Source organism: Pocillopora damicornis, chromosome 3 (genome assembly GCF_964200805.1).
Source record: "Pocillopora damicornis chromosome 3, jaPocDami1.2, whole genome shotgun sequence".
Lineage (NCBI taxonomy): Eukaryota > Metazoa > Cnidaria > Anthozoa > Scleractinia > Pocilloporidae > Pocillopora > Pocillopora damicornis.
In genome coordinates, this window is record NC_142672.1 from 31,672,586 (window position 1) to 31,687,816 (window position 15,231).

Below are 15,231 nucleotides of genomic sequence, written 5' to 3' on the forward strand. Positions count from 1 at the left end.
CTTCAGAGGATCCTCTCCTTGGCTATATTTGCCACAGACTTAAGTTTAACCCAGACCGAACAAGTTGGCACATGAAAAACTAATACAAGAAATCAACAAACATAAAAATTCGCAACATTCTGCTAAGACTCTGAAATCTGGTTTAATTCTCCTTAATCACCCAAAGTTATGTTAATAAGACAAACTGCCAGCAGGTAGTATATGGGAGTTAGGAAGAATTCAAGGCCTTCCTAGTTGTTAATTAAAGAGCATGCGTGTTGAAAGCAAAACCAAGTTTTCATTTATTTTTAAATAACGAATCTCTAAATGAAAAACAACATGAACCAAACACTGAAAACGTATTTTTTCGAAAAACACTGACCACACATATTTTGGTCTGGCTCGATTGAGAATAAAGATGAATGTACTTCCGTTGTCACAGTGAGAATACCCGTGAAAAAAAATAGTAAATTTGTAATTTTTCGACATCCTGAGCGAAAACATACTTAATTAATAGAAGTGAAGAGGTTTTTTTCGAAGGACGTGTATGATTCCTGTTTACCAAAAATCACAGTGCCCTTTTTTCTGATATTATTGTTTCCGTTTACCTTGGAATGGGGGCCGAGTTTTCAACTTTTCACTCTCGGCTGTTAGCTTAGATGCAAAAAAAAGGTAAGCCATTCCTATCATAGGAAGTATAAAAGGCCGTCGGCCTGCGATACAAATAATTGCATTAAGAAATAAAGCTACTCAGAAGGTTATTTGTAACTTTTGGAGTGCTATGTGCAATAGCAGATGATCTCAGCTGGCTTATTTAATATCTGACTGGACAGATCATGAGTTATTATTCACAGCTAATGTCTCCTTTAAGATCATCGAAATTGATGTGATGCCAGGCCGAGGAGCCAGCGTCAACAAGTCTGACATGTGCAATTTGACCAATAAATTGCTCAATATCCCAAGTCGCACGGTTCATGGTCTCAGAGCAAGTACCAGTGACAGTTTTGACAACCTAAAATGTATAAAGAAAAATTTGTCGTAGACAGCACAATAGGTTGTATCAAAAAACCTTGACAAGGGTTGCAAAGCTTGTCATACTTACATCAAAAACATTTTACTTCTTTCCTAGCTGTCAAAGGACCGCACAGATGGCGTTAACATTGCGAGAAGGCCAAGTTGTTTCAACAGCGTGGAAAAGATGAAAGATTTTTGCTTTAGAACCTCATTCACACAGATTCTCGCTGGGTCAATTTTGTTTTTAAGTTAGAAGGAGACACTGGGACAGTAAAGTATCTTGTCCTAGACAAGTGGTTCGAATCTAACGTGCGATCCCTATTGCTCCCAAAAGGAGGAATAAGGATCAAACCATTTGTGCAAATTTGGAGCATATCGATAAAATCCGCAGATAATCTATTGCATCTGTATTCCCAAAGCTAAAAATCAGCCAACAAGTATCATGACATGTCATCTTATGAATGGTTCGTGAGGGCAAGGGAATTTCACGATCGTCCATGGAATGGTAGCTAGTCCTGAAAACGACTATCTTCAGCACTTTTGAATAACGCTTCATTAACCTGAGAAAGCTATCAGAGGTATTTGAGAGGTATTTTCGCTTACCTGAATCCCGACAACTAGTTCTACTCGAACTATGTTAATGTCACAACCTCCACCGACAAGAAAGTCAACACTTTTTATGTTGATCTTAAAGGACGGGGAAGTGAGATATCCCTGAGGAGCATCGTCTTGAGCGTGTCCCGCGGGTGTATCAATAGATGGACGATTTTCAAATGTTCCAATCCACCAGTTGCCCTGTTGGTTTGCAGACTCTTTCAAGCGCGCCGTAGGGTTATCGCCGTATGTCGGCTGATTATTAAAAGCTGTACCGCTCCTTATCCAGCCACCTATCCCATTTTCAAAGTCGAAATTGCAGGGTTTGGCTGAAAAAAAAATCCAAATGTGGCGAACAAACACAAACATTAGCTACCCCCCTCACATCTACTTCACAACAAGTTTTATTTATACCAATCTCCAGCTAAAAAACATATGGTGACAAAGCCTTTCAGAAAAGTTCCTCTTAAGTAATTTTAAAAGAAACTTTAAGATGTATCTTTCTAAACGGGCGTTTACTTTATGACTGTGGTGTAATCAGCTTTATTTTTTTATTTTCTTAAATTGTAATCTCTTAAATCAGAACTTTGGAACTTAAGCGAAAAGTAAATCGTGATTATTATTATTATTATTATTATTATTATTATTATTATCATTATCACTATTATTATTATTATTATTATCATCATCATTGTTTCGTGCAGTGGTCAAGCACTGGCACTTTGATCTACGAATACACGATGAAGCAAAGAATTTGCAAAAATCCCAGCTGATATTATTTCAGACCACAATTTATTGGCGCAAGAGCCCAGGCCAAGCTATGTCCCGCGACCATACGGGAAGCAACCAAAAGGTTTAAGTCGACTCATGCAACATGATCTCGAGACCGAAATTACGATTATCGTTATTTCTAAATTGGCACCAAATTTATGGATATAGTAATTTCGTGGCACTCTTTACCAATGCTCTTTACACGTGTTAAATAAAGAGAAGGACTCGGTTCCACTGTCTTACAACATTCAAGATGGCGGAGGAAAGGGGTAAATGTGCGTTCAGTTGTGATCAGCATGATCTCGACACCAAGATAACGATTATCGTTATTTCTAAATTGGCCCTGAAATAACGAATATCATAATTTCAGTGCATGTCTGAGACCTTCGGGCTCGAAGCTTAGGAACTAGTATTCAGGGAAAGATAAAATGGCGGCGAAGGAAATCTCAGTAGTTTAATATTTTAGCGTGAAAAGGCTTGGGTGTTGTGATCTGGTTCTCAAGTAAAAAAAAAATCACGGTCTGCAATGGCCCTACCACCTTTTGAACAACAAGGAAACATTGAAATGGTGGTAAAAAGCAGCAAGTTTCGAAGTCTAAACGAAAGATGGGTAAGCTGAGTTTCAGTCAAATATCATGACATTTGGGATGTAATTTCGATACCGAATAAATAGTTCTACATGGTTATACACGCATAGGATTCTGTTGTGTTCACGTGAAGGCCATTTCAGCCATTCCTGCCACTTGTAAGTGGTAGGAAATAAAAGATATGTATAGTTGTTTTGTATTGAAGCCCTGTGAAATCACAAATTTGATTTATTTCTTCTTTGTTTTAGGTGGTCATTATCCATTACTTTTGGAAGTCGATACTGATGAGAAAGAAAAAATGTTTATGATTATTTCTTCTCTCGAACATTTTACTATTTAGGTACCAAATAATCTTGATACTGAAGACCATTGCATCCTATTATGAAAAATGTACCCCTGATTGCTTTGTCAACATGTATGATGTAATATACCTTGTGATTTGTGGGATTTTCACATGTAAACTAGAAATACCTGTAGAGGGTAATGATGTACTTAATGCAAAGTGTTTTGGTACAAAGTCTGCTTTGCTGTAATCTACCTGAAGGTGCTTTTTATATGCTAGTAACACTTGCACAGCCCAGTCAAAATGTTCTTTAGTAGTAGTCAAGCTGGCTGTTGTAATTATAGGCAGCAGAGGCCAAACCTCATCCTGAAAAGCAGTCTGAAAGGTGTGAAGTCAGTGGAAGATACTTCATTGTAGGTGGCCAAATTGCAGGCTGTCAGCCCATTTTGAGTGAGTAGTTAAACTCAAGATCGGCTATTTTAACTAATTTTATTGAGAGCCAAATCCTGCAAGGCTTATATTCTGTATTAATTTGAAGTGTTACTTTTATGTTTCTTATTTTGCAGTAAGTGGGCTTGTTGTGGCCATTTTTCTCTCAAACATTTTTTTCAGCTTAGTCAAAACGTTTTTTAGAAGTAGGCAAGCTGGCTATAGTAACAGAAGGTAGAGACCAAACCTTGTCCAGACTAGACACCTAACAAATGTTCTGTGTGGAAAGCCAAATCCCTGGTTACCGGCACATTTTGACTAGGCTATTTGTTATTTAGCTACTCTTATTATTAAAGATTACTGCATTCCTTTTTAATAATTTGCTGCCAATTGTATGCTGTATATAGCTTATGATTTGTGTGATTTTCAAGAGTAAATTAGAAATACCTGAAGATGGTAATGATGTACTAGATAACGTACTTGATGCAAAGCAATTTTGGCACAAAGTGTATGCCTTGTCCTCAGGTGATTTTAACATGCTAATAAGATTTGTTATTCAAATAATATACATCAGCTGGAATGGGAATATTGAAAGAAAAATAATAATATTTAACCATAACAAGTTTTGGTTTTATATCCAAATTAAGCACTTAGTTGAAGATCACTGCACTGATGAGGCCCCGAAGGCCAAAAAAGTGCTGTCTGCTGTTAGTTTAATTTTTGTCATTTCTATTGATTTATTTTATTTATCAATGTTTCTTTGAGTTATAATTCATTGACCTCTTTCAATAGTGCAGGTTCGCTCGTGTAACCTAATCCCACATGTATGTATGTACAATCTCAGTTGAAATTTTGAGTGGCAGGCAAGCTGGCAATAGTAATAGGCAGCAGAGGCCAAATCTTGTCCTGAATAGAAGTCTGACATGTGTGAAATTGGCAGCTATTTCATTGTAGGTGGCCAAATTGTTGGCTGCAGCACATTTTGACCTGGCTGATTGTGTGTGTTATGTATGTGTTCTTCTTTTTAGGTGTTAAACAGGTCAAAGTACTGAAAAAAACCTCTGTGATAACTTGGTAGTCTAAGATGTAAAAAATTTTTAATAATAAGGTAAAGCTTGATCATTCTTAAGAGTTTGCATCTGTTCTAAAAGTTTTGGGGAGAGTTAGGGGAGCATTATTTATACAAATGTATTTAAAAAGTAACAAAAAAATAAAAAGAACTAGGGCAAAATCCCAATTTGCTTTAAAAGTTTATTTTATTAAGAGCATAATTCTGGATATAGCTTGGGATTTGTGTGATTTTCACAAATTGTTAGGTTGTTATGTAAACTTAATTTACAGGAACCTTGTTAGTTTTCAGCTTCAAGAACAAGTACATAATTGCAGGAAAAGCTTGAAGCTTGAAAAATTGACTGATGAAACTGGAACAGATGTCATGAGATTTGTACAATAGGTTGGCCTGGGAGGGACCAAGAATTAAAGAATTCATTGATTCTCTTACACCTTTTGTCTGCATAATGTGCTTCTGTAGAGCTTAGTTATTGCTGTAGAAAACGTTTTTGGAGGGCCCTTGAGATCACTCACTTTTGAGCTAGTTGCCCCTAGGGAAGAGGATATCTGTACTTATTATCTCCCTTGGGGGGGGGGGGGGGTTGAAGGGTTAAAGACTGATTCTTCTCCAGTAGCCACAAGTACCCCTGCATATGGAAATTTTGAACACTATTAAAGGGCTAGTACCCTCATTTCATACTTGAATTTCTAATTTAGTGTAAGTTATGACAAATAATGAATGTAAATTCATCTTGGTTGTACAGGTTATATCCAGCAGTCCTTAAAAAAAAATAAAAAGGTATTTTTCTGAATTAAAAAAAAAGTGTTCTTGCTTCAAAGTAAGGGCATGATATGTCATTCAATTAATGCTCTAGCAGAGTTTTTGTTTGAAATGCCAAAATCAACTTCATGAGTAAGGACAAAAAAAAAAGGCAATAAGCAAATGTTCTTCTGTATCCTTTATGTCAATTTGGGCTGAAAAACAGGTTTTTTTCCTTTTGCAAAAATTAGCTTATTTCACGACCAAAAACGATGCAAACAAGCTGAAACGTTATGTTTTCAGCAAAACAGCGATAGAATCTGCGAAAAAACAATGGAGACAAGCTAACACACAGTGTTCTCAGTAAAATTTGGGCAAACAAAACCTTAAAAACCAAAAAAAAAACAATTGCGCTGACTTACCCATTTTTTGACAAGATAACTGCCAAAACACTGAAAACTAGCTTGAAACTACATGTTTTTCACAAGATCGCGACGAAATCTGTCTAAAAACTCTAAAATACGGCAGAAATGTACGATTTTTGCAAAATTTTTCGCTAAAGTTGACAAAAACACTAAATTCGACAGAAAAACACGTTTGTTTTTTTTTGCAAAAATAAGCTTATTTCAGTTTTAAAAACGCTGCAAAAAATGTTCTCAGCTAAATAGTTTAAGAGTCTGTGGGAAAACACAAAAACCAAGCTTAAACCAAGTGTAAATTGATAAAAAGGCCCGAATTGCGCATTTTGGCAGTTATTTTGGCAAAAAATGGTATATTTTGATTTCAAGCAAACTTTCAAGTAGTTGTTAAAGTTTAGAGCCAAACACAATACCAAAAAAAATTGGATGTTTTCAGAAAAAATTGTGACCCTCAGCCTAATCATAATCCCACCCTACCCAAGCCCTAACTCTAGCTGCGAGCTATCCTAACCCTAACCCTAACCCCGGGTTAGGGTTAGGGCTCGGGTTAAGAACGGAACTTTTCACTCCAGTCAAAATGATGCAACTGGTTAACATGGTCCAACCAGCCAAAACAAGATAAAATGGTTTAAACGGTGAAAAGATTTTAAATACGTGACATGGTCCAATCGGAAGAAACGATCTCACTTAGTAAAATGGTGCGACTGGTTAACATGATCCAACTTGATAAAATGATGCCAATATCTAAAATGGACAAACTGGTTTAAATAATCCAACCAGTTGAAATGGTCTAACTGGATAATGCATGTGTAACCAGTGAAATTGGTTCAAATAATTCAGGTAAGGATGGTAACATTAGTTAAAAAGATCCAGCATATTACAGTGGTTCAACTGGTAAAAATAACCATCCAACTACTAAAAGTTATTAAACCCCAATCAAAATTAATCCAACCGCTTCAAATAATCTAACTGGTCAAAATTCTTCAGGTGGTTATTTAAGTGAAAAAGGTGACAAAATCTTCTTAAAAATATTTTTGAAGAGGCTTACACCCTTACCCTAAACACTAACCCTGCCCCCAAACCCTAACCCCAAACCTTCACCCTAGCCCTAACCTCAACCGCAGACCCTCTAACCCTAACCCTAACCCCAACCTTCTCTATCTATCCTGTAAGTGTACCAGTCGGCCTATCGTTTGTTTTTCAGTAAACTTTCAAGTAGTTACTGAAATTTACAAACACAATACCAAAAACCCTGCAATTGAATGCTTGTAGAAAAATATTAACGCCAACCCTAGGCATAGCCTCATCCTAGCCTTAACCCTAATTCTAACACTAAACCCCGCTAACTCTAAGCATAATTTTACCCTAGCCCTAACCCTGATTGTAACACTAAACCCCTCTGACCCGAAGCAACCCAAACTCTAACCCTAACCAGGTAATGGGCTCCTGCCCTAACCCTATCCTCAACCCTGACTTAAACCCTTTACCATAGCTTAGGATTGGTTTGGGGTTTGGGTTAGGTTTAGGATAGCACAGAGTTAGAGTGAGCACAGGACGAAATAGCATGATTCCGTAATTCGGAAAAATGAAACTCTATGTTTCCACATCATTCACTTCTTCCTTGGACCTGTTATGTTTCCGTTATGATTCCTGAACGGAAATATGACGACACGTTTCCGTTGCATTTCTGTCAACGGAATATTATCATCGCCTGTTTCCGTTACGTTTCCTTGTACGGATTCAAACTTTTACCGTCAAGTAAAACATATATTTATAAAGTGCTGTACAGTTCTTACACCACGTTACCATGAAGACGTGATCGTTCGAGGACAACAAAGGCAAATTGACGTGCATTAGGTGTGTACGTTCGTAGGAATCATAAGAAGTCCTAGAAGCTTCGATGTTTTACACTGAGCTATGTGCATGTTAATTTTGGAACTGTTTCGAAACCTTACAAAATTGAATCTTTTAAACTTACTCTGTGCTTAGATTTTTAAGCAGCTGGATCATTTGAGCCAGTTTAGTCACTCAAACCAGCAATACAATACTAGGCTAACTGGATAGTTTTAGGGTTAGGGTTAGGATTTTCAAGTAGGCACACGCAGTTGTGTGGATATTGTGGTACATGGAGTTTAGTAGAGTGTAGATTTTAGCAGTATTTGCCAGTGTTGACATATTTATAAAATTATGGTTCCAAAGTGCGTGTCACTGTTGAGAACCCAAGAAAATCATGAGAAAGTCGCCGATGGATTAGCCATAAAAATAAGCCCAACTCTGAGTCAATGCCAAACCACAAGAAAGTTGTGAAACTCGCGCCAATGTAAAAAAAAAAACAACAACTGAGGTTCGAAGTATGGGTCGCTAACATCCTATGAAAATCATGGGAAAGTCGAGGAGATTGGTCATGGTACCAACCAATGCCACTTTCCCATGAAAATCAAGAAACCTGTGGTAACTAGCCAACATATGCTAGAATGACAATCTTTAATAAAATTCATATCTAATAAGGATGTGTGAAATGGCCAATATCGCTCTTGGCCGAGATACTGGTTTGCCGTGTTTTGGCAGTTATTTTGGCGAATATGGTTAAAATCAAATCTGTGTAAAAACAGTAAAATCAACCAGTTATTGAGGTTCGTCAACATAGGGAGGGTCCTCTTAGTCTAGAGAAAAACTTCTGCCCACGGCTAAAGGCGTTAAATTAATAAATTGATATATCTGGGCGGCATATCAAACAGCAACACTAAACTTCTCCTTTCTCACAGCTTTTTCCCCTTTAACATCTTTGCTAATTCCATTTTTTTTAAAGTAAAAACTCGTTTTGGAGGCATAAAGGTCCCTAAAGCAACGTTTCAAGATTTTATGGCGATCTTGTGAAAAACATGTAGTTCCAGCTAGTTTAGAGGGTTTTGGCAGCTATTTACACAAAAAGTGGGTAAAATCAGCCCAAATTTTACTGAGAAGACTGCGTTTTAGCTGGAATAAGTGTTTTCACACAGATTGTATCCCTATTTTGTTAAAGACATCGTGCTTTTGAATGTAAAATAGGCTGATTTTTGCAAAAAAAAAAAAAAAAAGTGTTTTTCAGGTCGAATTGAGCGCTTTTGTCAACTTTTGCGTAAAATTTGGCAAAAACTCGTGCGTTCTGCCGGATTTTGGTGTTTTTAGATAGATTTCATTGCAATTTTACGAAATACATGTAGTTTCAGCTAGTTTGCAGCGTTTTGGGATTGAGACCGGCAAGAGTGATGGTAGACACTCTTAGCAGAGATAATTGTGCTAGCAGATATTAAAATTTCACCTGTAAAGACAATAAATTAATTGAACACAAGAAAAAGGAAACTTGATAAAAAAATTAGAATAATGGCGGGGAGAAAAGAGGGCTGCACTAAAGATTATGTACTTGTGTTCTTGAAGCTGAAAATTAACAAGGTTCCTAACAACTTTTGAAAATCACACAAATCCCAAGCTATATCCAGGGTTTTCTCTTGATAAAATTAACTCTTAAAACAAATTGGGATTTTACCTTGGTCCTTTTTTTTTACTTTTTATGTACATTATTTATGTATAAATAATGCTCCCCTGACCCTCCCCCAAATTTCCAGAACAAATGGAAACTCTTAAGAATGATCAAGCTTTACCTTATTATTTAAAATTTTTACATCTTGAATTATCAAGTTATCACAGAGGATTTCTTGGTACTTTAACCTGTTTAACACCCTAAAAGAAGTGCACATACATACTACACACAATCAGCCCAGTCAAAATGTGCCACAGCTGACAATTTGGCTGCCTGCCACAATATAGCTGCCGCTAACTTCACACTTTTCACACTTCCATTCAAGACAAGGTTCAGCCTCTGCTGCCTATTACTATCACCAGCTTGCCTTCCACTCAAAAACATTTTGACTGAGCTCATCCATACATACATACATAAGCGGGAGATTAGGTTACATGAGCGAACCTGCACTTTTGAAAGAGATCAATGAATTACAATTCAAAGAAACATTGATAAATAAAATAAATCAATAGAAATGACAAAAATCAAACTAACAGCATACAGTACTCTTTCAGCCTTCTGGACCTGAGCAGTGCAGTGATCTTCAACTAAGTGCTTAATTTGGACATAAAACCAGAACTTGGTATAGCTAAATATTATTATTTTTCTTTTAATATTCCCACTCCAGCTGATGTGTATTATTTGAATTACAAGTCTTATTAGCATGCAAAATCACCTACGGACAAGGCACACACTTTGGACATAAAACCAGAACTTGGTATAGCTAAATATTATTATTTTTCTTTTAATATTCCCACTCCAGCTGATGTGTATTATTTGAATTACAAGTCTTATTAGCATGCAAAATCACCTACGGACAAGGCACACACTTTGCACCAAAATAGCTTTGCATCAAGTACATTATCTAGTACATCATTACCATCTTCAGGTATTTCTAATTTACTTGTGAAAATCACACAAATCATAAGCTATATACAGCATACAATCAGCAGCAAATTATTAGAAAGGAATGCAGTAAATTTTAATAAGAATATTACTAAGTAGTTAAATAACAAATAGCCCAGTAAAATTGTGCCCGTTGCCGGGAATTTGGTTCTCAATAAAATTAGCTAAAATAGCCAATCTTGAGTTTTACTGCTCACTCAAAATGGGCTGGCAGCTTACAATTTGGCCGCCTACAATGAAGTACCTTCCGATAACTTCACATTTTTCAGACTGCTTTTCAGGAAGAGGTTTGGCCAGCTTTTCTACTACTCAAAAACATTTTGACTGGGCTGTGCAAGTCTTACTAGCATATAAAAAGCACCTTCAGGTAGATTACAGCAAAGCAGACTTTGTACCAAATGCTCTGCATTAAGTACATCATTAACTTCTTCAAGTATTTCTAGTTTACTTGTGAAAATCCCACAAATCACAAGGTATATTACATTATACATTCCAGTTGACAAAGCAATCAAGGGTAATTTTTTCATAATGGATGCAATGATCTTCAGTATCAAGATTATTTGGTACCTAAATAGTAAAATGTTCGAGAGAAGAAATAATCATAAACATTTTTTCTTTCTCATCTGCATCGACTTCCAAAAGTAATGGATAATGACCACTTAAAACAAAGAAGAAATAAATCAAATTTGTGATTTCACAGGGCTTCAATACGAAACAACTATACATATCTTTTATTTCCTACCACTTACAAGTGGCAGGAATGGCTGAAATGGCCTTCACGTGAACACAACAGAATCCTATGCGTGTGTAACCATGTAGAACTATTTATTCGGTATCGAAATTACATCCCAAATGTCATGATATTTGACTGAAACTCAGCTTACCCATCTTTCGTTTAGACTTCGAAACTTGCTGCTTTTTACCACCGTTTCAATGTTTTCTTGTTGCTCAAAAGGTGGTAGGGCCATTGCAGACCGTGATTTTTTTTTACTTGAGAACCAGATCACAACACCCAAGCCTTTTCACGCTAAATATTAAACTACTGAGATTTCCTTCGCCGCCGTAAGCCGCCATTTTATCTTTCCCTGAATACTAGTTCCCAAGCTTCGAGCCCGAAGGTCTCAGACATGCACTGAAATTATGATATTCGTTATTTCAGGGCCAATTTAGAAATAAGGGTAATCGTTATCTTGGTGTCGAGATCATCACAACTGAACGCACATTTACCCCTTTCCTCCGCCATCTTGAATGTTGTGAGACAGTGGAACCGAGTCCTTCTCTTTATTTAACACGGTAAAGAGCATTGGTAAAGAGTGCCACGAAATTACTATATCCATAAATTTGGTGCCAATTTAGAAATAACGATAATCGTAATTTCGGTCTCGAGATCATGTTGACTCATGACAGTCCAACATGATCTCGAGACCGAAATTACGATTATCGTTATTTCTAAATTGGCACCAAATTTATGGATATAGTAATTTCGTGGCACTCTTTACCAATGCTCTTTACACGTGTTAAATAAAGAGAAGGACTCGGTTCCACTGTCTTACAACATTCAAGATGGCGGAGGAAAGGGGTAAATGTGCGTTCAGTTGTGATCAGCATGATCTCGACACCAAGATAACGATTACCGTTATTTCTAAATTGGCCCTGAAATAACGAATATCATAATTTCAGTGCATGTCTGAGACCTTCGGGCTCGAAGCTTGGGAACTAGTATTCAGGGAAAGATAAAATGGCGGCTTACGGCGGCGAAGGAAATCTCAGTAGTTTAATATTTAGCGTGAAAAGGCTTGGGTGTTGTGATCTGGTTCTCAAGTAAAAAAAATCACGGTCTGCAATGGCCCTACCACCTTTTGAACAACAAGAAAACATTGAAACGGTGGTAAAAAGCAGCAAGTTTCGAAGTCTAAACGAAAGATGGGTAAGCTGAGTTTCAGTCAAATATCATGACATTTGGGATGTAATTTCGATACCGAATAAATAGTTCTACATGGTTACACACGCATAGGATTCTGTTGTGTTCACGTGAAGGCCATTTCAGCCATTCCTGCCACTTGTAAGTGGTAGGAAATAAAAGATATGTATAGTTGTTTCGTATTGAAGCCCTGTGAAATCACAAATTTGATTTATTTCTTCTTTGTTTTAAGTGGTCATTATCCATTACTTTTGGAAGTCGATGCTGATGAGAAAGAAAAAATGTTTATGATTATTTCTTCTCTCGAACATTTTACTATTTAGGTACCAAATAATCTTGATACTGAAGATCATTGCATCCATTATGAAAAAATTACCCTTGATTGCTTTGTCAACTGGAATGTATAATGTAATATACCTTGTGATTTGTGGGATTTTCACAAGTAAACTAGAAATACTTGAAGAAGTTAATGATGTACTTAATGCAGAGCATTTGGTACAAAGTCTGCTTTGCTGTAATCTACCTGAAGGTGCTTTTTATATGCTAGTAAGACTTGCACAGCCCAGTCAAAATGTTTTTGAGTAGTAGAAAAGCTGGCCAAACCTCTTCCTGAAAAGCAGTCTGAAAAATGTGAAGTTAGCGGAAGGTACTTCATTGTAGGCGGCCAAATTGTAAGCTGCCAGCCCATTTTGAGTGAGCAGTAAAACTCAAGATTGGCTATTTTAGCTAATTTTATTGAGAACCAAATTCCCAGCAACGGGCACAATTTTACTGGGCTATTTGTTATTTAACTACTTAGTAATATTCTTATTAAAATTTACTGCATTCCTTTCTAATAATTTGCTGCTGATTGTATGCTGTATATAGCTTATGATTTGTGTGATTTTCACAAGTAAATTAGAAATACCTGAAGATGGTAATGATGTACTAGATAATGTACTTGATGCAAAGCTATTTTGGTGCAAAGTGTGTGCCTTGTCCATAGGTGATTTTGCATGCTAATAAGACTTGTAATTCAAATAATACACATCAGCTGGAGTGGGAATATTAAAAGAAAAATAATAATATTTAGCTATACCAAGTTCTGGTTTTATGTCCAAAGTGTGTGCCTTGTCCGTAGGTGATTTTGCATGCTAATAAGACTTGTAATTCAAATAATACACATCAGCTGGAGTGGGAATATTAAAAGAAAAATAATAATATTTAGCTATACCAAGTTCTGGTTTTATGTCCAAATTAAGCACTTAGTTGAAGATCACTGCACTGCTCAGGTCCAGAAGGCTGAAAGAGTACTGTCTGCTGTTAGTTTGATTTTTGTCATTTCTATTGATTTATTTTATTTATCAATGTTTCTTTGAATTGTAATTCATTGATCTCTTTCAATAGTGCAGGTTCGCTCATGTAACCTAATCTCCCACTTATGTATGTATGTATGGATGAGCTCAGTCAAAATGTTTTTGAGTGGAAGGCAAGCTGGTGATAGTAATAGGCAGCAGAGGCTGAACCTTGTCTTGAATGGAAGTGTGAAAAGTGTGAAGTTAGCGGCAGCTATATTGTGGCAGGCAGCCAAATTGTCAGCTGTGGCACATTTTGACTGGGCTGATTGTGTGTAGTATATATGTGCACTTCTTTTAGGGTGTTAAACAGGTTAAAGTACCAAGAAATCCTCTGTGATAACTTGATAATTCAAGATGTAAAAATTTTAAATAATAAGGTAAAGCTTGATCATTCTTAAGAGTTTCCATTTGTTCTGGAAATTTGGGGGAGGGTCAGGGGAGCATTATTTATACATAAATAATGTACATAAAAAGTAAAAAAAAAGGACCAAGGTAAAATCCCAATTTGTTTTAAGAGTTAATTTTATCAAGAGAAAACCCTGGATATAGCTTGGGATTTGTGTGATTTTCAAAAGTTGTTAGGAACCTTGTTAATTTTCAGCTTCAAGAACACAAGTACATAATCTTTAGTGCAGCCCTCTTTTCTCCCCGCCATTATTCTAATTTTTTTATCAAGTTTCCTTTTTCTTGTGTTCAATTAATTTATTGTCTTTACAGGTGAAATTTTAATATCTGCTAGCACAATTATCTCTGCTAAGAGTGTCTACCATCACTCTTGCCGGTCTCAAGCCCAAAACGCTGCAAACTAGCTGAAACTACATGTATTTCGTAAAATTGCAATGAAATCTATCTAAAAACACCAAAATCCGGCAGAACGCACGAGTTTTTGCCAAATTTTACGCAAAAGTTGACAAAAGCGCTCAATTCGACCTGAAAAACACTTTTTTTTTTTTTTTTTGCAAAAATCAGCCTATTTTACATTCAAAAGCACGATGTCTTTAACAAAATAGGGATACAATCCATGTGAAAACACTTATTCCAGCTAAAACGCAGTCTTCTCAGTAAAATTTGGGCTGATTTTACCCACTTTTTGTGTAAATAGCTGCCAAAACCCTCTAAACTAGCTGGAACTACATGTTTTTCACAAGATCGCCATAAAATCTTGAAACGTTGCTTTAGGGACCTTTATGCCTCCAAAACGAGTTTTTACTTTAAAAAAAATGGAACTAGCAAAGATGTTTAAGGGGAAAAAGCTGTGAGAAAGGAGAAGTTTAGTGTTGCTGTTTGATATGCCGCCCAGATATATCAATTTATTAATTTAACGCCTTTAGCCGTGGGCAGAAGTTTTTCTCTAGACTAAGAGGACCCTCCCTATGTTGACGAACCTCAATAACTGGTTGATTTTACTGTTTTTACACAGATTTGATTTTAACCATATTCGCCAAAATAACTGCCAAAACACGGCAAACCAGTATCTCGGCCAAGAGCGATATTGGCCATTTCACACATCCTTATTAGATATGAATTTTATTAAAGATTGTCATTCTAGCATATGTTGGCTAGTTACCACAGGTTTCTTGATTTTCATGGGAAAGTGGCATTGGTTGGTACCATGACCAATC

General features: G+C 36.5%; 1 protein-coding gene and 1 long non-coding RNA gene across 2 annotated transcripts in view; one reads left to right on the plus strand and one right to left on the minus strand.

The window, feature by feature from the left end:
• The window catches only part of LOC113666043 (uncharacterized), a 36,717-nt gene that overhangs the window by 14,704 nt on the left and 6,782 nt on the right, over positions 1–15,231 (minus strand). Inside the window, exons 2-3 of the mRNA XM_027181796.2 lie at positions 1,597–1,916; positions 827–991 (exon numbers count right to left, since the gene is read on the minus strand). Of these exons, the coding sequence (XP_027037597.2) occupies positions 827–991; positions 1,597–1,916 (485 nt within the window). The remainder of the gene's footprint in view (positions 1–826; positions 992–1,596; positions 1,917–15,231) is intronic.
• Positions 2,634–5,157, plus strand: LOC149049381 (uncharacterized). Its single transcript, XR_016184851.1, has 2 exons — positions 2,634–2,968; positions 3,194–5,157. It is a non-coding gene; the product is annotated as an uncharacterized LOC149049381 (long non-coding RNA).